This window comes from Pteronotus mesoamericanus, unplaced genomic scaffold (genome assembly GCF_021234165.1).
Source record: "Pteronotus mesoamericanus isolate MK-2021 breed Mesoamerican mustached bat unplaced genomic scaffold, CSHL_Meso_final contig_436, whole genome shotgun sequence".
Taxonomy (NCBI): Eukaryota; Metazoa; Chordata; class Mammalia; order Chiroptera; family Mormoopidae; genus Pteronotus; species Pteronotus mesoamericanus.
In genome coordinates, this window is record NW_026555164.1 from 489627 (window position 1) to 514104 (window position 24478).

Below are 24478 nucleotides of genomic sequence, written 5' to 3' on the forward strand. Positions count from 1 at the left end.
GGCTGTGCCGACTCGTGCCCCCGCCCTGGCCCATGTTAGGGCCGAGAGAGCAGAGCCAGGCGCCCCAGGGTGGGGAGGGGCAGGTGTCCGACCCACGCGGCCTCGGGGAGGCTCACACTGCGGGGCCCCCAGGGGTCTGGCTCCTGCCACCAGCGGCTGTGACATCTGCTGACCTCCCAGCATGGGCCCTGTCTGTGTGAGGCTCGGCGTGCAGGACAGTGACAAGGCCGGAGGCCCACAGAGGCAGGGAGCAGGCCCGCGAGGGGAGGGGCGCAGGGCGGGAATCCTGAGACCCCGGCGCGGGCGGGCGTTGGAGAGGGTCTCGTCACCTCGCTCACCAGCCTGTGCTGGCTGCTCCCTGTGTCCAGTGACGGGGCCGGGGCCGGGGGTCAGCGTGCGGCCAGAAGTGCTGACAGGGCAGCGCCCGGCCTGGTGGCGGCCCCGCTGGCCGCCGGCCCGCCCAGGCTGGAGCTGGGCGCTCTGTGCGGCTGAATTTTTCCACTGCTCCCCGGTGCCTCACTGCTGTCTTGGCAAAGATGGCTCGAGCCTGAAAGCTTTCCCGTCTATTTTTAAATAAGCGGCATTCTTGTTGCTTGCGTTGACCTCACCCCAACGGAGCGTGTTCACAAGTTGTTCCGCCGGGGGGGGGGCAGGGGTGCGTGTGTATGTGACACCAGGTCGAGGACATAAATGACCGAGGAGCCGGCTCGCGAAAGGACGTCGTACCAGGGGAAGCTGATGTGTGAACCTCGCTGGAGGGTGCGCCTTCCAGAACCTGCCGAGCGCCTTTGTGGACGAGAGAGCAGAGGGCCCAGCAGGTTCCCTGCCGCCCCGGCTGCTGGTCTCCTGGCCAGAGGGGCCTCCCTCTCCGCACGCCCCTCCTGGGGCGCCCCTGTCCTTCCTGGGCCCCGCACTCTCACGTCCACGGAGAGCCAGAGGCGGGGCTCCCCTTAGCAGGCGCGGGCTGCCCGCCCTCCTGGAGCCTGTCTGAGTCACGGACACTTTATCCGGTCCCCCCAAGGGCAAGGGTCACCAGATGCCACCCCTGAGGGTCCGGCTGTGCGGGGAATGCAGGGTGTCCCTTCTTTCCTTGTGCCACCTGGGCCCCCGCCTGCCCGGGCCGGGCCGGAGCTCCTTCCTGGGCCCGCGCGTAGCAGGGGCGCAGAGCATGGTCAGTGAGGACCGGGGTGGGGGTGGGGTCAGGAGTGCGGCCGGGGCCTGCCCGCGGGCGCAGGCGTGTGTGTGGCGTGAGCCGTGGTCTGCCCCCAGCGCTCGGAAAGGCTCACACGTCGGCCCCGTGCCCGCATCAGCCATCACGTTTTCTGCTGAATTACAACAGAACAGGCCACACGGCTACTCGCTTTGGAGAGCACAGGGCAGGGCCGGGGCTGGCTGACGGGCCGAGTGACCAGGGAAGACAGCGCCGGCTGCTGAAGGGCCTTTCCCTGGGTGACCCGAGGGCGCTGGGCGGACGTGGCGGGAGGCTGGATGTGGCCAGGGGAGGCACCTCCATCCCGGGTCGGGGGGGCAGGAGAGGCCCTGCCAGGGCACTGCCCACGTCAAGTGCCCCTGGGCTGGGAATAGCCCCTCTGGCCTCCCAGCCGCAGGTCCCAGAGGGACCGTCCAGGACACCCCTGGCCCCCCGCCTGGGCACCGCCGCTCCCCCGCAAAGGGGCAGCCTTCTGCCTGCGTCCAGAGCCTGACCTGCTCGGTCCTGGCCGGTGCACCAGCATCCCCGCTGGCCTCAGACAAAGTCTGCAGACAAAACGCAGGCTTCCGGGGGCCAGTCCCTCAGGCCCCAGCGCTGACCGCTGGGCCCCCCTGCCTGCAGCGGCGGAGGCGGCCGGGGCTCCCCCTGCCTCTTCTTCTGGGACCCCTCCTCTGGGCCCAGGTCAGGCCACCTCTTAGGGATTCCTCCCAGACGCCTCCCTGCACCCAAGGGGCAGCATGGGGTGCAGCTCCGGCAGGGTCCCCCGCCCCCCTCCCCCACAGTCCCAGCGCAGAAGCTCCACAGGGGCTGGGCCCGCCAAGCCCGAGCCTGGAAGGGCTGCTTCCTCCCCGCCCCGCGGGAAGTGGCCAGTCTGGCCGCTCGGGCGTGCGCTGGCCAGGTCCTGCCCACCGCAGAGGCGACCTAGGGGCCGGTTCCCTCGTCAGGGCGCAGGCGGTCGGGCAGCGGGAAGGAGTCCGTCCGCCCGGTGACAGCGAAGCCTGGCTCCGCCGGCCCAGCCCCGCTCGCTTCCCGCCCCTCCCGGCTCGCGCACGGCCGGCGCGGCGTCGCAGGGGTTAACGGGGGGCGGGGCGAGGCGGCGGGCGGGGCGAGGTGGCCGCCGCGTCCCTGCGCGAGACCCGGGACGGCAGGAGCGCGGAGCCGCCGCTACCGCCTCGGCCATGCGGCTCTCGGGCCGAGGGCCTGGGCTCGGGCCCGCGCCGCCCCCTCCGCGCCGCCCCCGCTGAGCCCGCGCCCGCGCCCGCGCCGCCGGCACCATGGTGCAGAAGTCGCGCAACGGCGGCGTGTACCCCGGCCCGAGCGGGGAGAAGAAGCTCAAGGTGGGCTTCGTGGGGCTGGACCCCGGCGCGCCCGACTCCACCCGGGACGGCGCGCTGCTCATCGCCGGCTCCGAGGCCCCCAAGCGCGGCAGCATCCTCAGCAAGCCGCGCGCGGGCGGCGCGGGTGCCGGGAAGCCCCCGAAGCGCAACGCCTTCTACCGCAAGCTGCAGAATTTCCTCTACAACGTGCTGGAGCGGCCGCGCGGCTGGGCCTTCATCTACCACGCCTACGTGTGAGTGCCCGCGCCCCGCGCCCCCCGCGCCCCCCGCGCCCCCCGCGCCCCCCGCGCTCGGAGCCTGATCCCGCATGCCGCGGCGCCGGGGCAGAGCGAAGGGCGCAGATTGGAGGGCTCAGGCCGGAAGGAGTTTGGGGTGCGGGGTTCAGGTCGGGTGGGGGCGCCCGTCCCCTGCCCCCCCCCGCCGCCCCGCGGCCTGGCCCGGTTGCATCAGCCCCTCCCCCGCAGCATAGGACGGGGTGTGTGGAGCCCTGGCCGCCCCCCGCCCGGGGGGGCCCCTCCTCGCGGCCACGGCGCGGAACAAAGGGCCAGCGGGGAGGGAGGGCGGCGCTGCCGTCCTGCCGCTGCATCTGGACTCCTGGGGGTCCCCCTGGACTGGAACCCCCCAAAGAAGTCTAGGGTGGGGGAAGGGCTGGCTTACCCTTTCCAGCCCCCGAAGCCGCTCACTTCATCTGGGGCGGGCGTCCGCCTTCCTGGAACGCGGAAGGGTGCTCGCCTTGCCCCCCGCCCACAGCCCCAAGCGCAGGGCAGGTGACTCCGGTCCCGCCGCGCTGCCCCGCCCCTCCCCTGCCCTCCGGCGCACCCCTCACTCCCCTCCCCCGCCCCCACGCAGCCCTGGCCCCCCTCTGCAGCTGCTGCTGCCCCCTCCTCGTTCGGGCTGCGGACCCTCCTGGGCAGAGTGGGCACCCAGGGGGAGGGGCGCCGCTGCCTGGGCCTGCCCGCCCGGCTCCCAGAGAGGCTGCGAGTCCCCCCGCCTGGCGTTCAGGGAGCTCCGGCTCCCGGGGCAGGGCCCGCCCCGGCCGGCGTGGTGCCCACCGGGCCTTCGGGGGGTGACGCCGGTGCAAGTCAGCGTGTGCGGCCGTGGGGTCGCCGCGCCCGGCCCCTGAGCCGCAGGCGCCCTCTCCCATCCCGCCCGGCCGGGCCAGCTCGGCCATTTTGTTGTGTGAAGGCATTTTGGGACGGGAGCGAGGGGTGGATGCTGGGAAGCGGTCCCCACCTGACCTCGTGCCCCCCTGGGGCGAGGGGGTGTGTCCCCGTGAGTGTGCCCGCGACCTGCCCGAGGACCCGCGTGTGCCCCGGACGGACCCTCTGTGGGTGGGCACGACGGCCCTCAGAGGGAAAGGCCAGGCGGCCCGCGGACGGGGAGTCCTGGGGGTGCCGCGTCCCTGGGGACACCCTAAGCACGGCCCCCGTCCCCGGGGCCGCGGTGGCCAACCCGGAGTCCCAAGGGCAGGGGCTCCCCGGCCCGGTGAGTGTCAGCCCCCGCGGGCCCCTGCGGCGCCTCCGGCTCAGCCTCTCCCAGGCGGGTGAGCTCAGAGGTGCCGCCTACCCCTGGAGGAGCCCTGTGTCCCCTCCCCAGTGACCCTCCCACGGCACCCCTCCCCTCCCGGCCGGGGCTGGGGGGCTCCCAGTGGGACTGGCTCCGGCCATGCAGGTCCTGGCCCGCAGGGACCTCCGCTGCACAGCAGCCCACCCCGCAGCCCGGCGGCTGGGCACGGAGGTCCCCTCTGCGTGGCCCCGTCCCTGGTCCCGTGTGGCCCTTCGTTGCTAGGGCCTGAAGTGACCGGCCCGTGGTGCCAGCTGCCCCTTGCGAGCTGCAGTGTTCACACCAGAGGCAGGCGTGGGGGGAACCTGGGTCCGGCTCTGTGTTGGTGTGGGGCAGGGGGGTCTAGGTCGTCTGTTTTTCTGGGGACCCTGCGCCAGGACAGGCGGACCACCGCCTGCGTGCGGTGGCTTCGGGGGCACCGGCCCTCACTGCCGAGGCAGCTCTGCCCTGCCGCTGGCTGGGGCCGCTCCTCGAGCCCTTGGCCGGGGCATGGGCTTCCCTGAGCCCCCTGGCTCCCAGCTCACCGGTGAGGAGGCTCAACTCAGGGAGGGCGGCCCAGGGCCAGGCAGGAGGGTCGGTCGCCGCTGCTGGGCGAGGCCCTTGAGTCCAGTGAGGGATGCGCTGCAGCCTCGGTGTTCCCGTCAGTGAAGTGGGCGCGGCAGGGCCTGCGGGGGAGCCCCTCAGGGTGGCACCATGTGGGCTCTGCCCACGGTCATATGTCTGTCCCGCCCGGCACATCCGCCACAGTCCCCGGGCGTGGACCCTCCACCGACACTGTGCCAGCCTCCTCCGGAGGCCTCCGCCCCCAGGGCGTGGCTGCCCTGCGCCCCCGCTTGGCCCAGCTCTGGCTGACGCGCCGACCCCTGCTCTGGCTTGTGGGTTCGTTAACTGAGTGACATTCAGGCTCCTCTTCTGGGCCTGGCGCCTTGTGGGCCTGGGAAGCCAGGGTGCGGGGTGGGGAGCCCCGGGCTGGCAGGCCTGGCCGCGGGCCGGTCCTGGGGCCTGGGACAGCGCCGAGCCCTCCTGGGCCACCTCTCTCTGCCCTTTGTCCCCACAGCCCGGTTTCTGGAAGGTGGAGGGGTCCCCCTGGGCCCCTGGGGCCCCCTCCTGCCGACCCCTGCGGAAGGGTTTCTCTGCAGACGCCCCCTGGGCACAGGGCCCTGGCCGCCACCCCCTGCACCCCCCACCTTGCAGAAGCTCTTCTGGAGGCTGGAGCCTGCTGGGTGCAGGTGTCAGGAGGGGTCCAAGACCCCAAGGTGTGGGCCGGCCCTTTGGAAACTGCTGGGAACGCCCCCCCCCAGCCCTGAGGCCCCTGGAGGGTCCTTCCCCGGCTCATGCCGGGTGGGGAGCGGGCCCAGCTCTGAATGACAGGCCAGCCAGGTCTGGGCGCATCAGGTGCTTCCCAGGCTGGGGGGCGGGAAGGGGCGCCTCTGGGCCGCAGGCAGCCCTGAACCCGCTGCCTCCATCCACGCCCACCCTGCCCCGGCAGAGCGGGTGGCGGTGCGGCGGGTCTGTGCCTGCGGGGGGCATCTCTGTGCCGAGGATTTTCCGGTGCAGGGTCTGGTGTTTGTGGGGCTTCCTCCACGGGGGCGTGAGCCACAGGAAAGGCCCCAAACCACCGTGCAGGGGTGGGAGGGGCATCTGCTCAGGACGGGGCCACGGTGTCGGGGGCGGGGCCCCTCGAGAGGCCCGCCCCCTGTGACAGGAGCCCCGTGGGCCACACTCGCCATGCGCCTGCTGTGTGCGGGTCCCTGGGGGCCCCTTCGCTTGTGGGTAAACTGAGGCCGGCAAAGGCTGAGCGGGTGCCAGGTCGCCCGACTCAAGTTGGAAGGGTGCCCTGCCTCCGAGAGGGGTGCTGGGGGTGCCGGCCGCCTGGCCTCCCGGGCACCCGGGGGCCACCGAGCGGCCAGGACTCAGCGCAAGAGCACGTGCCGACCGGCAGCGGGGGCCTCCCCCGGGCTGGGCCCTGAGCCCTCTCTCGCGGCCGGCGGCCGCATGTGCCTCTGGAGCCCCTGAGGCCGGGCTGCTGGGCAGGTGTCCTCCTGCGTCATGGGCCCCGTCCCTTAGCGTGTCCGGCCGAGCCGGGGTGTAGTCCCTGTGGGGCCTTGGGTGACCCAGTGGGGTCACCTCCTTGCCCCTCCCGCCTGCCGGCCCTGAGTGGGCGGAAGGCGGGCCTTGGTTCTCAGTCTGGGGTCCTGCCTGTCGGCCCCCGGCCCCCTCGGTCTGGCCGCGTTCGAGGGGCCAGTGCGGGCAACCCCGGGACCAGTGCTGTGGGGGGCTGTGTCCTCAACTCTCTTCACGTCTGTCCCGGGAGGAACCGCCTATCCATCAAAGAGTTGGAGAATCTTATGGAAACTCCCGAAAAGGCGAAGGTGCCGCTGGCAGACCGTGGCCTCCAGGGAAGCCCGGGCTCTCGGGCTGCCCGGCGCATGGGGGGCCTCCGCCCTCTGGAGGACTTCTTGTTCGCAGGAATTTAACGTGAAGTCAACCCGCGGCAACAGCGTAGGTTAACGCACGAGTGTGCCCGCACTGCGGGCGAGTCCCACAGACCTCCCACTTCCGCAGGTGACACGGTGGCAGGAAGCGCAGCGCTTCACAAACGGCCCCGCCCATCGGAGTGGAGAAAATCTTGGTGTTATTGGGAACCTGTCCAAGTCAGATCCTCAGCCGGTCTCCCCGGAGACTCGGAGGGCGGCAGCGCAGGCCCCGCCCGCAGGTGTGGGTGCTCCCGGCCTCGGGCGTGGGGGCTGCCCTCGTTGGCGAGGCTGTTCCAGGGCACACGCGCGTGGCATGGCTCCACAGACGCTCCCGGGCCCCAGGCCCCGAGTGCCCTTGTCCGAGACGTGGGGTCACAGTCCCGTGAGTCACCCTGTGCTTGTGCGCGTGACGCTCACAAAGCTTGTGGGGCCGTGGGCGCCTTCCCCGGGGCTCGCTCAGTGGAACGAAGGCCGTCGTCCTGCGCGGTGGGCGTGTGCTGGCTGCGTCCGCGGCCGCCGGCGCCCCAGCCTGGCCTGGGCCAGTTCTCAGTCCCATCGGCCGCTGCCTGGGCCTGGATGGGGGTGTCACTGCCAAGCAAGGAAGGGCCTGGGCCCGAGGTGTGTACAAGACCCCAGGACAGTACCGGCTTTTGAAAAAAGTAAAAGGTTTTTATTGGGAGGTCATTGGGCAAGGAGACAGGAGACGGGGGCTCAACCCTGTCACAGCCGGTTCCGCGAGATTTGAGGGCTTTCAGCACCGGGCCTTCCTGGACAGCGCCCGCCCCCACCCCCTTGCTGGGGACAGTGCGGCTTCAGGCTCTGGCTCCGGCCTCGCCCTGCGGTTCTGTGTGGGGAGCGGCTGTGGGTTCACGGGGTGACTCGTGAGCTTTGGTTCTGGGTCTCGTTAGACACGGGATGAAACCCCTTTGAGCTGGTTCTGCTGTTCGCAAGGGGTTTGGGGCTGCGGTTCAGATGTGAGGCCACACCTTGGACATCAAGCCAAGCAAGCCTGATGCTTGCACGCGGGACCGGCCGCCTTCCTGAGGAGACTCGGGCTCCGCGCGGCCCAGGTGTCTGGAGGTGCCCGTGTCCTGCTGCGTGGCAGGCGACCCGGCCTCCCGATCCTCCGTGCGTGGAGACAGCGGCCGTCTGGCTCGAGGAACGCCATCAGCACTGCCCGTGAGCCCCGGCCGTACCGGAACGCCACGGGGCCCCGGGCCATCGGGTTTCCACGCTGGCTGCGTCTGCGAGGCTGAAGTGCGCGCTGACCGGGTCGCGTGGGCCGCGAGGCCGAGCCCACCCTCGGGCGGCGCTGCTGCCCCGATGAATGGGAGGCGCCGGCCGGGCAGCGCGGGGCTCCGCTGGGCTTCCCGACACCCGTCTGCGGACGGCTCGGGCAGCCTCTGAAACTGGCGCCGGCGGAGGAAGTGCGTCTTCCTGTCACGCCGCCTGGCGCCCGTCCCGCCCCCCACCCCCACCCCATGGAGCCCGAGCAGCTCAGTTGGATCCGAGGTAGAAGGAAGGGCAGCAAACTCACAGCCGTCCCCGGAGAACATCGTTCTCCACCCTGGGTTCGGGCCCGACAGCCTGGTTCTGGGCCGCACTCGGGCCAGGTCCCCTCACGCCGCCCCACCGAGCCCGGGCGGGTCCCTGCCATCACGCGTCCCACTCACAGGAGCTTGTCATCCCTAATTTGTCCTCGGGGAGGTGGGGGTGTGCAGGAGCGGGTCAGGGATGAGCGGCGCCTGTCCCTCTCGTGCAGGAAGGGATCTGCGGCCACAGGCTCCGCAGGGAGGCCCCGGGCGGGAAGCCCGTGGGTGGGGGGCACAGCACCCGCTGTGTGTGGCTGCGGTGGGTCTGCTCCTAGTCGAGGGGGCAGGAAACAGGCCGGCGGCCTCGGGGGTCTCGGGGCCCCTGCACAGGAGCGCCCCAGCCGCGCCGGGCCTGCGTTCCAGAGGCTCCGCCGGACCCCAGGGGAACATTCCGGAAGAACAAGGGCCTCCGCGGGTTGGTGCGGCTGCGTCGCCCCGGACCCACGCAGGGGTGTCCCGCCAGAGCCCCAGGGCGGGTCGACGTCGGGGCCCGCGGGTCCTGCTGGGGGGTGTGAAGGGCAGGAGCGCAGGCCCCCGCGTGGGGGTCCCCCCTAAAAGCAGGCCAGGCTCTGCGCGGGTGCGCGGTCGGTCCCGGGGGCCGCGGAAAGGGCGCCGCTTGCCCTGCGATGCGTGTTCCGCGGGAGTCGGTGAGCATGACCCGTCCCTGGACGGCGGGTGTTGGCGTGTGACGTGGCGGCCCAGGTGCTTCGCACGCCTGCTGCCGTTTAGCCCCAGGCGAGGTAAGGGGGCGTCCAGGTGCGGGCCCGGCGGGTGCCGGGCTTGGGGAGACCTGGCCTCCCCCCGCGGCCCGTGGGCGCAGGAGGGACACCCGCTCGGGGTGGCGACCCGCCTCCCTCGGGCAGGCCCTGGCTGGTCCTCAGCGGCCGGCTGCCCGGAGCCTCCGTCCCGCTGCCCGGCAGCAGGCGCCGCTCACAGGACGGGGCCGCGGGGGCCCGGCAGGCCGGTGACTCACCCGGCCTCTCTGAGGGCTGGCACCGTGGCGGGGCTGCAGGGGGGACAAGGGAGGGGGCGTGTCCCGGGCCGCCGGCCCCGGGTCTGACTTCTGTCTCTTGGACGTGTGGGTGGTGCTCCCTGTAGACTGTTCTGGCTGCAGAGTGCGGCCCCCCCGCCCCCTGCGCCCCCCAGTCCTGTCCGGCCGGCTCCGTCCCTACGTGCAGCATAACTAGAGAACTTAGGACTTTTGAGTTTGCTTTTCTATTTAGGTTTGGAAAGAGTATTTGAACGTCTGTAGGAGGAAAACGCCAGTGTCTCCTGGGGCCCAGGTGTTGGGGAGGGGGTGAAACGCTTCCAGAGGCCGGTCCTTCAGAAGGGACGTGGCGGGGGGCGGAGCCTGGGCCACCCCTGAGCCCCGTGCAGGCTGCGGTCTGCCTGCTTCCTGCGGGTAGGAGCTCCCCTGGGCCCTCGGGGGCCGGGTCTGCCCGGGAGCCTGGCGGGCTCCCCAGGAGTCGCGGAGTTTGTTCTCCAAGAGACCGGCCTCGAGGAGGAGGGACGGGGTGGTCTCCTGGGATGGGCCCTTTCCCCGGACGGCAGGGCTTGGCCCTGGGAGCGGAGCCGGGGAGCTGGCCGTGGTCCTGAACGGGGATCTCTGCTCCCCGCTCAGCAGCGGCTCGGACGCGTAGGGAGCGGGGAACCGAGTTACCATCGCGCGGAAGGAAGTCGGGGTTTGACCTCGCGGCGGGTGGCGGGCGGCGGGCAGCCAGCGCCATCTGAGCGAGGGGGCGCCGCGGCCTCTTACGCGCTTGGTTGGGGTTCATTGCCTCTTCTGATTACAAAAATGACAATGGCCGCTGTAGGAAATTGGGAAGATGCTGAGAAACGCAAGGAAGGCTGTCGGTTTCTCCCCGGTTATTTCCAGCGTCTGGGCTCCTCTGTGCGTTTCTTAAATGACGCAGGACTGAGCCTCAAATCCTTTTCTGTGTTAGCAGTACCTGGCGACAATTTCATCACGGACTTCCAAGCCGGGGCACATGCTGGTGCCTCCCGGGGCAGGTGACAAGGGGGCCCTGTCCCCAACATCCCTTCGGCCTGGGGGAGCAGAGGGCAGTGCCCCTCACAGACCCCACGCTCCGCCCTCGGAAGCCCCCTGGTCCCCTTCAGGACACCGGCCGCCGGCTGGGGGCCCCGTCCGGCGCTGTTGGGAGGCCGCGCGCCGTCGAGCCAGCTCCGTGGGGCTGCGGGCTTTTGCCCTCAAGCTGATTCTGACCTCACGGCCTCGGCTGCCTCTGGGGCCACCCCTGCGCTTGGGGGTGCACTTGGGGGGCCGGGTGAGCAGAGCAGGCGAGGAGAGCGGTGACCCCTGCTTGGAGGGGTCAGGACCCCCCTCCCAGAGGGCAAACGGGGAAAGAGTTGGGGGCCGGGCGGCTCTCGGAAGAGAAGGGGATGTTGAGAACGGAAGCCGGGGGACATGGGGGAGGCGGCTGCGAGGCCGCCGTGCGCACAGGAAAGAAGTCCCGGCAGCGGGATGGGTGCGCCCCGGGCCGGGGGCGGCGCGGGCCGCGAGGCTGAGGCCGAGGCGGGCGTCGCAGCGGCTGCCGCGGGGCGCGCCGGGCGCTGTCAGGGCCTCCCCGTGCAAGGCTGAGGCGCGGTCTTGGGAGGGGCAGAGGCGGGGAGGCCGCTGCCCGGTGTGAGGCCGGACACCCTGCCGAGACTTCGTCCAGCGCTGCGGTCCGTGGCCGACGGGCAGCGAGCTGCCCTGGGTGCAGCCGCCCTCTCTGGGGACCGGCGGGAGGCACCTGGGGAGCCGTGGGCTGCGGCGGCGGGCTTCCTGCCAGGCCCTCGTGTCCTCCCGGCCTGGCGGCGCAGGGACAGCGCTCCACGCGCCCGCGGCTCCTGGAGCACCTGGGGCTTCCCCGGAGCACCCGCTCTTTCAGGGGCACCCGCTCTTTCTGGGGCGCCTAGGGCCCTGACCTCCACAGCCCCCTGCCCTGTGGCCGAGGCTTGGGGGATGCTGGCCACCCTGAGGTCACTGGCCCCTGGGAGCCCCTTGCTGCCTGGTGTTGGGAGGAGGAGGGCTGGATGGAGCCTGGGCGGGTGGGGGAGGGGCTCGGGCCGCCATGGCGGCTGCTGGGGGCGTCCAACGCCGAGCCAGGAGCGGGACCCCCGAGGGCCCGGTGCCTCCCAAGTTGTGGCCTCTCGTGCCGGATGCATCTCTCGAGCACTTGCGTGTAGAGGCTGGGTGCTGGGTGCTGGGTGCTGGCCCGCATCCCCCACACAGCCTGAGGCTCAGGCAGGAGCTGCCAGAACCTTCCATCCTCAGAGTAGCAGGCGCAGCCGGGTGCCGGTAGATGGGGTGGGCCGGGGGGGCGGCCTCTGGCGAACCTCGGCTCGAGAGACGGGCCTGCGTGCACAGCAGCCCCCGGAACGCGGCCTCCCGCCACCCCCACCCTGGCAGCCGGCGAAGTCCTCTGTCACGGCAGGCGCACGCCTGGGGCGGCGGCACAGCCGGGCTCCCGTCACCCACGATCCGAAGTGGCAGCGGGGCCTGGAGGCAGAGCAGTTTATTAGGGGGCGAAATTAGATTCCCGGTGGAGCGCCGGCCGCAGCCCTCAGGCCGGCCGCAGCCCCCACGCCGGCCGCCGGCCGCGGGCAGGCGGGGCTCCCCGGGGAGCCTGGCCACCGGCCTGCAGGGCACTGGCTTTGGCCTCGCGCGGGCCGCCGCTCCCATGTACCCGGCGCCTGGGCCCTCGGCGTGTCTGCGGACCCCGCCAGGGGAAGGGGGCTGGGCCGACCCCGCCGGGCCACCGAGCTGCCCTCCAGCCTGTGGGGGCTCGATGTCGCCCCCCCCCGCCCACCTCCCCGGGGCTCTGCTGCGAGCAGCCTGCAGGGCGGGCTTCCCGAGCCGGCTGCCCCGCCTGGAACTGGGACCAGCTGCTTGAGATGCTGTTTCCCTGGCAACCGCTGCCAGGCTCGGGTCTCCACTTTGAATTCATTATCATAATTAGCCTCGGGCTGTGGGAAACCACCTTCCCGTCTGCCTGCCTCCCGTCTTTTCTTCCCATGCTGGGGGACTGGCGAGACCCCCAGGGCTCCCAGCCGCCTGTCTCTCCCTGTGTCTCCTCTCCCGGAGGAGGCGGCCCCAGGTCCCCTTGAGCTTCCCTTGTCCTCTGGGACCTGAAGGGGTCCGCGTTCTGGGTGCACAGGGCTCCTCCCGCAGAGACACCCGGGCAGGGGGCGGAGGCAGGAGCGGGCGGAGGGGTGCTCGGGCGGAAAGCTCTGCCGGAAAGCAGGCAGGGGCCCCCGCCGCGCTCCCGTCCCTGGGCGCCCATGGGCGTCTCGGCGTCTGCCCGGGGTCACCCCGATGGACAGCGGGGCTGCAGGAGGTCATCCCCATCATCTTCATGTCTGAGATCCGTCCCCCCAGGGCCGGACCTCAGTGAAGTGTCTCCTGTCCCTGAGGACGCTGTGCCCGGAGACCCTGAGGCCAGAGGCCCGTTTCCCCAAGCCTAGTTCCCCGTCGGGGGCCCGGGAGGCTGCCGCGCGCTGGGTGGGGCGGTGGCTGGTCCCAGGGTGCTGAGGACCGGAAGAGGCCCGGGAACGTGCGTCTTTCTCCACATCCAGCTGCTTGGAGGGGGAGGCCCCGCCGCCTGGGGGTACCCCCCCGCGCGTGGGCGCGGCCCCATCCTGGGCCTGCAGGTCCGGTGGCGGGGGGGCCTCTGCCGTCCCCACTCCGGGGGTGTGATAGGAGGCCCGCGCACGCAGCTGCCCGGCCTGCCCCTCCTCGGGCGGGTGTGGGCGTCGAGAGCCTCCTTCCTGAGCAGCGAGTCGTCTCCCCCACCGGGCGCCATCTGGGGCCGTCTGCTCCAAAACTTCAAAAACAAGCCTGGGGCTGCGGGGTGGGGCCGCGGGGGGCGGGGGCTTGCCTTCGTCCGTCTGGTCACGGCTGGCTGGGGCGGGCTCTGCGGCCCGGCTAGGCCATCCCGGAATGATCTGGAATGATCCCCTCAGAGCCGCCCTCAGCATGCAGGGTGGAGAGGGCCCGGCCAGCTTGGGACTCAGAGTGCCCTGCCCGGGGCTGCGGCAGGCCCTCCCCGCCCCCTCTCCGGTCGGCTAGACGCGGCCTCGGCTGGTCAGGGACATGCCGCCCCAACTCGCTCTCCCTCTGCCAGGAGCTCGCTGCCCTCCCGGGCTGTTGACCCCGCCAGCTCTGCCCGCTCCGCAGGAGCGTCCTCGCGGACACCTCCTCAGGGAAGCCCACCGGGCTCCGTGCCTCCCCTGGCTTCCCGCCTCACGGTGCTGAGCCGGGCTGGGCCCGGGCGCCCCGTCTGCGGTGCAGGTTGCCTTCTGTGCACCCCCACGCCCAACCTTCGGATCCCAACGTGGGGCCTTGTACCCTGCCCCGCTGGTGGGCCCGCTCCGGGCGCGGGCGCGTGTCCCCACGGCCGCGTCGGGAGAGGACGCCACCAGGCGGGTCGACAATTATGAATATAAGGCACACGAGAGAATCTGGACGTTTTTCCAGGGCTCGGTTAATTGAATAAATTGGCTAATGAGCAAAGGAAATTAATTGCGGTTTTGAAATGTGACAGTCTCTCTGAGGCTCTTCGTCTGTGGTGGCAGGCGCTGTCTGTGCCCCTCTGTCAGCGCCTCTGCGCGTCCACAGTCCCCGGGGGCCGGTCAGCCCCGTGGCGGGGGGGCCTGTGTCTCCGGGCGCGGTGGCCAGGCTGTGGGGCAGGGCCGCCGCGGGCCCCCTGGTGCTGGGCGCACGGTGCAGCCCAGGCTTGGGCGCCGCAGGACGGGGCGGGCGGCCCAGTGGGTGTCGCCGAGGGTCAGGCGGACGAGGCAGCGTTGGCCCCAGCGGGCCTCAGCCGCCCCCCACCACGGGGCTGATGGCCCCGACGAGTGCCCCGTGGGGCTGGGGCTGGGCCACGGTGTCCCGTGGGAAGGGCAGGCTGTGGGTCCTCCTCCCGCTTCCCCTCGCTGTGTGCTTGGTGCCCCGCAGGAGCCTGGGGCCAGGTTCTCAGGCATCGGCTTTGGGCGGGGCCTCAGCTCCTGGTGCCCGTCACTTGGGACGGCAGGGCGGCCAGAGACGCAGGTCCGCAGATGGGACCCCCAACCCACAGACGCCGCGTCCCGTGGGACAGGACCCCTCACAGGCCCCCGCAGGCCAGGGCTGCGCGTGAGGTCGGCGTTAACAGGAAGACAAAGTGTCTGCCGCGGACCCTAGAGAGGGGCCATGGTGAACGAGGAGCAGCCATGGCCGGGTGGCCAGGGGTCTCGCCTGCAGCCCAGGAGGCCGGCCCGTTCCCTCCGGCGCTGAGTTCGGGCGCCCTCCCCGAGCACCAGGCTGCCAGGGCGGCCGGGCGGGTGGGGGCGCGGGCGGTGGGGGTCCCTGGCCGGCTGACGGCGCCCCCGCCCCGCAGGTTCCTGCTGGTCTTCTCCTGCCTGGTGCTCTCTGTGTTCTCCACCATCAAGGAGTACGAGAAGAGCTCGGAGGGCGCGCTCTACATCCTGGTGAGCCGTGCAGGCAGGCGGAGGACAGCCGCCACCTGGCCCTTGCCCAGCGCCCCAGCACCCCCGCCCCCACGGCCTGGCCTCGCGTCCTCCCGACCCACGGGACCTGGGGTGTCTCTGGCCCAGGCGGGGCGTGCGGGTGGTGCCGCTCACAGCGACCCCGAGGGGCAGGGCGGGCGCCAGGGCGACCCCGGTGGGATTTCTGCGCTGCGGTTGGGGATGGAGGGGCCTCCAGGTGCAGAAGGCACGTCCGGGGAGACCCCTCCCGGTCCTCTCCCGGGTCGGCCCCGGGCTGGGGGGAGGCACCAGAGGGCCAGGCCACGCCCCCGGCCCCGGCCGGACGGCGGCTCAGCTGCGCCCCCTGCAGGAGATCGTGACCATCGTGGTGTTCGGCGTGGAGTACTTCGTGCGCATCTGGGCCGCCGGCTGCTGCTGCCGCTACCGCGGCTGGAGGGGGCGGCTCAAGTTCGCCCGGAAGCCCTTCTGTGTGATTGGTGAGGCCGGGCGCGGGTGCAGGGCGGACAGGGGCCCTGGAAGGGGCCGGGAGGCCAGGAGAGACCGCGGATGCTCCGCCCACGTGGCGTCCGAGCTCGTGGTTCATGGGGCCGGAGAGGCAGGGGCGCAGGGCGGCCGTGCCCAGGGCAGGGCTGAGCGGACGCCAGCCACCGTCCCCGCGCTGGGCGCTCCGCCTGCGCCTCCTGGAACCCCGGCCGGGTACCCCCCAGCCCGCAGCCTCCTCGAGCTCCCGTCTCCGCAGACATCATGGTGCTGATCGCGTCCATCGCGGTGCTGGCCGCCGGCTCCCAGGGCAATGTCTTCGCCACGTCTGCGCTCCGCAGCCTGCGCTTCCTGCAGATCCTCCGGATGATCCGCATGGACCGGCGCGGCGGCACCTGGAAGCTCCTGGGCTCCGTGGTCTATGCCCACAGCAAGGTGAGCCGCCACGGGGCAGGGCCCAGAAGGTCCGTGGGCCGCCCGCAGCCCCTGGCTCGGAGGCCGGTGGGTGTGTGGGAGCCAAGCCCCAGCCACGCCCATTCAGGCCGAGGCTGGCATGGGCCCGGGCACTGGAACCCACAGGTGGCTGCAGCCGCGCCCCATCTGGGACCCCCCCACTTCTAGGGAGCCCCGGGAGGCCCGGACCCTGTCTTGCCTGGATGTGCCACTGTGGTTGGGGGTGGGCCCACAGGCCCCTACCCACTGTCCCTGCTGTCTGAGCCCTGAGGCAGGGACTCGGTCAGCCGGACCAAGCGTGTTGGTCCCCGAAGGTGCTGAGGTGCTGGACCCCAGGGACAGCCAGGGTGTCTCGTGGGGTCGGGTCTCAAGCTCCAGCGTTCTCTGGCCTCACGGCCTGTCGGCTGCCAGGGGACACCTTCAACCCTGGATGGAGGCACGTGCGGGGCTGTCCTGGGCTGCTGTCCCCCCGGGGGTGAGGTGCACAGTCGGGGGACGCCCCAGGACACCCGCCCCCCCCGTCGCCTGCCCCGAGCCTGGGGCCGTGTGGCCGGGCAGCCGCCGGCCCTCGGTGCTCCCGGCAGCAGGCGGGGCTGGACGCGGGTCCGGCGCTCTGACGCGGCCACCTCTGCAGGAGCTGGTCACCGCCTGGTACATCGGCTTCCTGTGCCTCATCCTGGCCTCCTTCCTGGTGTACCTGGCGGAGAAGGGCGAGAACGACCACTTCGACACCTACGCAGACGCGCTCTGGTGGGGCCTGGTGAGTCCCGGCCGCGGGGACCCTGGTCCCCCGCGCCTGTGCCCCCGTCCCACCCCCCGGGGCCTGGGCTGGAGACGCCCGGGCTCTCTTTGGCCCGAGACTTCTCCCTGGGGCCACCTGCTGGGCACGCGGGGCGTGGCGCCCAGGCTGGCTGGGCAGGTGCTCTGGCTGGCTTGCGGGCGGGCGGAGAGGGGCCCAGCCCCGGGGAGCCTGCAAGGCCTGGCCCTCATCTCCCTCCCTCCCTGCCTCCCGGGCCACCTGCGTGTGACCCCTGCTGGTCACACTGAGGGACGGAAAAGTTGGTAAAAGGGAAGCCAGGCCCTGCTGGAGCGGGGAGCTCAGCCCGCTGGGCTGCCCCCGCCCCGCCCTCCCCTGGCCTGAGCTTGCGTGTGGCCCCCTGAGGCAGCCCCTGGCCCAACGCTTGTTTTCCTCTCGGCCCCGCCCCTCCCGGGCCCCGCCCCTCCCGGGCCCCGCCCCCTCCGGGCCCCGCCCCCAGGCCCTGGCCTCCCTGTGCCTCCCGGCTGTGGGGGCAGAACCCTCAGATGCCCGCCCACCGCGGTGTGCAGGGAGAAGAGGGGAGGCGTGAAGGGTTCTGTGGTCTGTCACAGGTTGGAGGTCGGCTGGGGCCACCAGCCTGGCCTCACTGAGGCCCACGGGGGCGGCGGGGGAGGCGTGGCCTCCGAGTCTCTGCCACCACGCAGGGTCCAGCCTGCCCTGCGGGGCGTGGGGGCCCTGGTGTCAGCCCCCGAGGGCTGAGGAGTGTCTGGCTCAGGGCCGCCGGGCCCTCTGTGGCCGCCGCCAGGTCTGGCAAGTGACCCAGCTGGCTGTCCTGCAGATCACCCTGACGACCATCGGCTACGGCGACAAGTACCCCCAGACCTGGAACGGGCGGCTCCTGGCGGCCACCTTCACCCTCATCGGGGTCTCCTTCTTCGCGCTTCCCGCCGTGCGTCCTATCCCTTTCTGCCCGTGGTGGACGGGGGGCCTCGGGCTCCCGGGGGCCCCAGCAACATGGGGCGGGCTCCCCACAGGGTCACCGTCCTTCGGGAGCAGGAGGTGGCAGCGCAGGGGCAGAGGGGGCCCTTCCCGGGAACCCACGTGCGACTGCCCCAGCCTGGAGCGGGGAGTGCCCGCGGCTCACCCCCAGAGGGCCCGGAGCGTCTCCAGGCTGTGGCTTCCGGCCCCGCCCCTGCTGGGCAGCGGCAGCTCCTCCCTCCGGCGGGACCGGCCGGCAGGGCCCCCGGGAACGGGATCAGAGCCCTACGATGACCCGCTCCCTTGTCAGGCCTCCAGGGGGCCGAGGACCCCGTCTGCTGCAGCAGGGGCGAGGGCTCTCTAACTGCCCACCCAGGGCTGGCGGGGCTGGGCAGAGGGCAGCTGGCGAGCGGCCGGCGGCCTTGGGGAGGCGGCTGTCCCCGGTGGCCCTCGCGGAGGCCTGGCCGGCGCTCGCTGCAGTGTGGACAGATCCGGGAAGGGCCACGCGTCTCCGCCCCGGCGTGTTCACTGTGGGCCCTGCCGCGCCCCTGCAAGCTGCCATGTCCTTCACCCCAAGTCCAAACGTTCTCCCCCAACCTGGCATCCAGCTGGCCGGGGGCTGAGGAGCTGGGAGGTGGAGCCCCAGGGCCGAGTGGAGGGTGGGGGGCCACGTGGTGCCAGAGGCTCCGTCTCACCCCGGTGACTTGCAGGGCATTTTGGGGTCCGGCTTCGCCCTGAAGGTCCAGGAGCAGCACCGACAGAAGCACTTCGAGAAGCGGCGGAACCCGGCCGCAGGCCTGATCCAGGTGAGTCGGGCAGCGCCCCGGCCCCCCGGAGCCGCGGACCCGGGCCGGTCGGGCGCAGGAGCCAAGCCCTGCTCGGTGCAGGCCCGTCTGTGGGCCGGCCCTCGTCCCTGTGCTGGACGGCGTCGGTCCGTGTGCTGGGTGCCCGGTCGGAGGCCCGAGGCTGTGCGGGCTGCCGTCCCGCGTGGGCCCCGGCCCCGGGCCAGGCTGTCGCCGGTGCCGCTGAGCAGCCTCTCCCAGCGCCCTGGCAGACAGAGGCGTTCTTGCTCAGAGACCCCCCTCCCCGGTGGCCGGGGGTGCATGAGCCCCATCTGCGCTCCCAGCTCACAGAGCCGGCCCCCCGCCGGGACGCAGCCGCCGCCCCGCGTCCCCGGCTATCCCGTGAGCTGGCCTTTGCGCCGCTTGCCCGCACACCCACAGGGCTGGGGCGTCTGTCCAAGGCAAAGGCGGGGCCCGCTGCAGCCATGGGGGCCGGGAGCGGAGCCCGGAAACCTGGAAAGAGCAGGCTCGGCAAGGAGACGTAGCGGGAGGCGAGGGAGACACGGGTGTGTACCGGGGTCCGGGAGGCCGCCTACGAACCCGCAGCTGGACGCAGAGTCCGAGGTGACTGCAGAAGACCCTAAGCCTTCACCGCGGGCTGACCTTCGGGCTCTGTGCCAGCAGGAAGTGCAGGCGGAAGCGGGGCTGCACGCGGCCTGGCCCCGCGGGGAGGGAGCGCCCCACGCAGGGCCAAGCTGCGCAGGCTGAGTCTTTGCTCCCGCGTTGGCGCCTTGGGCCTGGCATGTTGCCGCTGAGCACTGAGCTGGTGGAACAGAGGCCCGAGGAGCCACACGCGCGGAGGGACGCCGCGGGCACGAGAGCGTCTGGAGCGGCCCTTAGAGGGGTCACAACGAGCCGCCGCAGCCGCCGCAACCAGCACGGGGCAGCGGCGGGGCCTGGCCTCCCGGGCTCCTGCGTTTCCCTGTTGAGAACGTCCGGTTTTCAACAAAAACAGGAGGCAGCAGAGAACAGGGGGAATAAGAGAGGGGCGCAGAGAGAACTTCAAGAAATAAGGCCGAAGGCTTTCCAAATGTGCTGCTGTCACAACCCTGCGCGGCCAGGACGTGCAGGGAGCGCCGTGGGGTGGACGCCGGTCGGCCAGAAGGCGCGTGCGGCCGGACCGCCGGAGCCCGAGGGCCGAGAGAGACTCGCGGGGGCAGCGCGGGAAGTGACGCGTCAGGGACGAGGACCCCGGCAAGACTGACCGTGGAAGCCACGGGGGGGGGCGGGGGCGGGCGCAGGGCAGTGCCGAAACCTGTGGTCAGACAAGAACGGCCCGGCTGGGAAAACCACCCTTCACAGGCGACGGGGAGAAGACATGCCCGCGCAGCCAACAGCCGCGGGAGTCGCCACGGCGCCCGGCCACACGCGTGCCGGGGCGGTGAGCGCGGAGATAAACGCAGACGCCTGTGGCCGGGCGCTTTCGGTTTGAAACGCGTTTTTCCCCCTGTCTGTTTGCAAGCCCCGGGCATAAAGCAACAATCACACACCTGCATTTCCGGGCACGCAACGCGTCGAGACGCCGTCTGCGACAGTAACAACAGGCGGGGGGGCCGCACGGGAGCAGAGCCGAGCCGAGCGTTGTCGCCCGTGGACGCCGCATCGGCTTGATGTGCACTGCACCGCTGGGAGCCTGCGGTGTCCACCGTGAGGGCGCGGCGCCAGCCCCACCACCTCGGCTTCTTAGAAACGACCCCAACATCGCAGGCAGTGAAAAACGTAGACAAAGGCAACTCGATCAGCTTGGAAATCTTTGCTGCAAGCGACGGCAGAGAGTGGGCGAAGGTATTTGCAGCTCTGATGTCTGACAGGCGGCTGGGACGTGGAACACGTGAAGGACTCCTACGGCTCACTTCGGGAACAGGCAAAGGGCTCCCCCCGCCCCCCGACGTCTCCCCAGAGATGGGCGGGGCCGGCCAGCCGTGCGGAGCCTTCAGCCTCGCTGGTCACGAGGGGAAGGCAAATCGAAGCCACAGGGAGACGCCCCCGCCCCGCCGGGAGAGGACGTGGAGGAAGGGAGCCCTCGCGCTCTGCGGCGGGGACGTGAAACGGCGCAGCCGCCCTAGGCAAGTCCGGGGTTCCCCAAGAAAGTAGCCATCACGTGACCCAGCAACCCCGCTTCAAGTGAACGCCCAAAAGCGTGGACGATGGGCGTTCCACCAAATGCACGCACGCCGATGTCGGGGCAGCCTTGCTCGTGACGGCCGCAAGGTGGGGACCGCCACATGCCCGCCACGGAGGGGCAGATGGGCCGGTGGCTCTGCCTGTCCCAGGGCACGGAATTCAGCCTTAAAAGGAACGAGGCACGTGGATGGGCCTCGAAAACAGGCCACGGGAAAGGAATCAGCGCCGGGCGCCACACATTACGAGTCCTTCGGAGGGAAGCCGGGGGGACTACGCAGCCTGGGGGCCATGGGGGTGGCTGCCAATGGAGGTGGGGGTGGCTCATCCTCAGGTGACGGGACTGTGGCACCAGGTGGAGGTGAGGGTCACACAGCAACTAACTGCTGCTGGACTGTGCACTTGAAGGTGGTTAAAATGGGGAATTTGGGTAATTTCACCACACGTACGAAAGCTGAGGGCAGAGGCCCAGGCCGGGCTGAGGACGGTCTGACCAGCCGGCCCGGACCCTGCGTGGTGGTCAGTTTGACCCCCTGCTGCCTGTGGGCCACCACGCTTGGAGGATAGGCCCTGTGTCCCCGGTCCCCCGGCTCCTGAGGTCACATGGGCCGGCACGTCCCTCAGGACTGGGGAGGCAGGAGGCGACTGTGAGGCAGGTTATCACCGCCAGGTGTCAGGTAAGAGCGATGAGGACAGGCAGGTGCGCGCCACCTGCCCCATGCCAGCCCCCGCCCCCCCGGCAGGTGGCAGCCACAGGGCAGGACCTACAGAGGGTAGACGGAGGCTGGGGGGTGGGGACAGGCACCGGAGACCCTGGGACAGGTGGGAGGGCCCCGCCGGGCCACCGTGGCCCCAGCGCGGCCCGTGGTCGACCCGTGTCTCCCCCGCAGTCGGCCTGGAGGTTCTACGCCACCAACCTGTCGCGCACGGACCTGCACTCGACGTGGCAGTACTACGAGCGGACGGTGACCGTGCCCATGTACAGGTACCGCCACGCCGCCACGGCCCCGCGCCGCCCGCCCTTCGGAGACCGCGTTTTTGGTTGTTCATTGTTTTGATTGGTTTCTGTTTCGTTTCTTTTTTCTTTAAAAATGCACATACTTTTCAAAATGGAGTTCTGTGTGTGGTTTCTTTCGCTATTGGTTTTGTTTTTTTCATACCTCGCGGCTTTTGTTTTCACCTCCACCCCCTCCGCCCCTCCTTAGCCTCCCCGCCAGGTGCGCAGTGTCGTGGGCACCGTGGGGACCCCCGCCCCGCCCCAAGCTCGGGCACGCGCCCCGGGCGCCGCGACCGCGGGGGCGGCCGCATGCTTTAGGGGACCACGGCCTCAGCACGGAAAGGGGGCGACCCCGACCGCGGCGCGGCTGTAGGGCCGAGGCCCGCGTCCCCTGGGGCTGCAGGCGGCTGTGGGTGGGCGAGGGGGCGGGAGGCCCTGGCTGGGTGCGGCTGGCGGAGGCGCCAGCAGGCCCGTGCGGCCGCGTGGCCAGCCCGCAAGCGCGTCCCGGGCGAGAGCAGCGGGCGGCCCCAACGGGGGACCTGCCCGGGGTCGGGCTGTGCCCGGCTCCGGCTTTGACGGAGGCCCTGGGCGTTCCCGCCCCCGGAGCCTCAGCAGCTGAGGGTCCCAAAGCCGGGGGTGGCCAGGCAGGCCAGAGGCGGCCCCCGCCTGCCGTCAGCCTCAGTAGGGATTTGTCCCCCGGGCAGAGGGTGCCGCCCTGCCCTGCGTCCGCCCGAACGCGCTGCGCCCCGGCCCCGGCAGGGCCCCCACGCTAACCTTCTCTGTTCTGTTGTTCCCCCCGCCCCCTCAACCCTGATTCCGTTTTCTCCTCCTTATCCCCTTCTTTTAAAATTTCCGTTCTCTCCCCTGTGTGCGTGCGTGTGAAAACACTTGAAAGCTCGCAAGCTCAAACCTACGGGGCCTCCAGGTAGGACATGCATGGGACAGAGGCGTGTGGTGTGGTCTGTCCTCCGTGTGGGGCCGTCGCGGGGCCACCCGCCGAGCCCCTGCCTCCCGCCCCTGCCTGCGGCCGGCCGGGCGCTGCCCTCGGCTCCCTGGGCTCCTGTCTGGAGTGCGCCTCCCCTGCCTCCCCGGTGTCCCCTCTCCTCTGTCCCCTGCCTCCCCCTCGGCCGCTTCCCTGTGCTGGACCGTCCGTTCCGGGTCGTCTCCTGTTCCTTGTCCTGCTGCCCGCCTTGTCTCGGTGGCCGGGGTCGCTCCCGGGGCCCCCGCCCTCAGCCCCCGGGCCCCGTGGCACAGCGCAGGGGCGTGGCCGGGGGTTTCCACGTCCCCGTCGGGGACACCAGGGCCGCCGGCCTGGTGGGGCCCCCCGTGGACCTGCTCCCGCGGGTGGGAGGCGTGGCCCCGTGTGCCTGCACGGGGCTCTCTCCTGCCTGAAGGGGGGCACGGGGTCGTCTGCCCAGGCTGGGGGTGCCGAGCTGCTGCAGGAAACCCCACCCCACAGCACGCCCCTTCCTTCCCGGGGCGGGGGCCCCGCACGGTCCCCACCCACGGCCCCGCAGAGTGAGGGCTGCCCTCTCCCCATGTGGACAGAGCTGGGGTCCTGGGCCAGAGGCCTCTCCTGCCACCTCCAGGGGTCGGGAAGCCCCCTGGCTGCCCCCCCAGAGGGGAGGGCGGTGCTTCGCCGGGCAGGCAGGGCCTAGCCGCACGGTGGGTGGGACTGAGCCCCCCATGGACCCGCCCTTCTCCCTGACCCCGGGCCTCCGCGGGGAGGAAGGTGGCAGTGGGAGCTGCTCCGGGCCCCGACAGGGCCCTCCACCGGGAGCTTCCGGGTTCACCCTCTCCAGCCGACCCGCGCCCCCCGGGGTCGGCCAGGCGCCCCGCCCCGGCTCCGACCTGGGTCGCTAGTGCTGCCCCCAGGCCGGCTGATCCCAGACCAGCTGCCGCTCGGTCCTGGGGGTGCCCCTGACGTACCCCCCCACTCCTGCCCGCACACCAAACCCGTGTCTTCCCCAGCCGACCGCCCTTGGAGGTGGCGGGCTGCGTGTGGTGCGTGGCCCTGTGTGTGGTGCGTGGCCTTGCGTGTGGTGCCTGCGCATCCCTGCCCCAGCCCTGCCCGCCCGTGTCCCGCCCCCGCTGCTGTGTGTCCAGGGCATGGCGCCCCGTCTGCGTGTCTGACCTTGGACCTGGTGGGGGGGGCGTCCTGGGGCCTCTGCGCCCACAACGTGAGCACCTGACTGCCCAGCCTCCTGCCTGGCGCTGACCCGCGAGGACAGCGGGCAGCCCTGGGTGGGGGCGGGCGGGGGGCGTACAGGACCGCCCGCCCCCAGCGTGTCCGGGCACCGCTGCCTGGCCTGTCCTGCGGGGCCTGCAGAGGCTCGGGACAGTGACTGGCCGGGCCCCGGGAAGGGGAGGGGCCAGGGCAAAGCCAGAGACAGTGGGCGGAGGTCAGGGTCGCGTGTGCAGTGGGGCCACGCTTGTTCTGCCTGGGAACCACTGAGTGTTCGAGCGCAAAAATGACAGGGGCCTGTCACATGGAGGGTGGCGGACGTCCTGAGCCCCAGCCTGGCCTGGAGGCGGAAGGACAGAGGGACCTGGAGGATGAGGGGCGGAGCCGCCGGGCGGCCGCAGGCTCAGGAGGAGGCGGGCACAGCCCCGCGGGCAGGGGGACCCAGAGCCAGGGGCCTGGGGGCTGGGAGGGACTGGGGCTGCACAGGCCGAGGGGTGAGCGGGCGTCCCGGGGTGGGGGTTGGCCGGGTCAGCAGGGAGAGACCAGGAGGTGGGGAGCCTGGGGCCTCCCCCCAGGAACCTCCCGGGTCGCAGGCCCCCCGCCCTGGTGTGGAGGCTGGGCCTCGGTTCTTCACGGAGGTCCTGTCTGCGCCTTCCCGGGGGCCGGCAGGTGGCGGGGGCGCGTGAGGCGGCCCGCAGGGCTGTCTGGGCCTGGGGCGCGGGCCTGGGGCAGAGCCAGGCCAGCTGTCGGGGGCTCCGGGGCTCCTCTCTGTGCCGGCAGCTCCTGTGCAGCCCGCGGAGCTGCTCTGGGACCCTCCCTTGCCCCGGGTCTGCAGAGAGGGAGCCTGGGTGCGCGGGGGCCTGTGTCGTAACTGCTGGCCTCGGGGTGTCCAGGGACTGGAGAGGGGACGGTGCCCACAGCCCCCGCGGGCGAGGCTCCGCCCCCACCCCTGCTGTGTGAGCCGGTCACCGGGCACTTCCAGGACCGAGGGCCCGGG

The 24478-nt window shown here is 71.8% G+C and overlaps 1 protein-coding gene across 4 annotated transcripts in view; it reads left to right on the top strand.

Moving 5' to 3' along the window:
• The first annotated feature begins 2484 nt into the window (after nt 1-2484).
• Nucleotides 2485-24478, top strand: part of KCNQ2 (potassium voltage-gated channel subfamily Q member 2) — a 36925-nt gene continuing 14931 nt past the window's right edge. For 3 of the 4 annotated variants that reach the window (XM_054577531.1, XM_054577530.1, XM_054577532.1), the window contains exons 1-9: nt 2485-2780; nt 14560-14650; nt 15018-15144; nt 15408-15583; nt 16236-16361; nt 17197-17307; nt 18047-18142; nt 21190-21284; nt 22192-22221. In XM_054577531.1, the coding sequence (XP_054433506.1) occupies nt 2485-2780; nt 14560-14650; nt 15018-15144; nt 15408-15583; nt 16236-16361; nt 17197-17307; nt 18047-18142; nt 21190-21284; nt 22192-22221 (1148 nt within the window). The remainder of the gene's footprint in view (nt 2781-14559; nt 14651-15017; nt 15145-15407; nt 15584-16235; nt 16362-17196; nt 17308-18046; nt 18143-21189; nt 21285-22191; nt 22222-24478) is intronic. The other variant, XM_054577533.1, reaches the window with a different exon arrangement.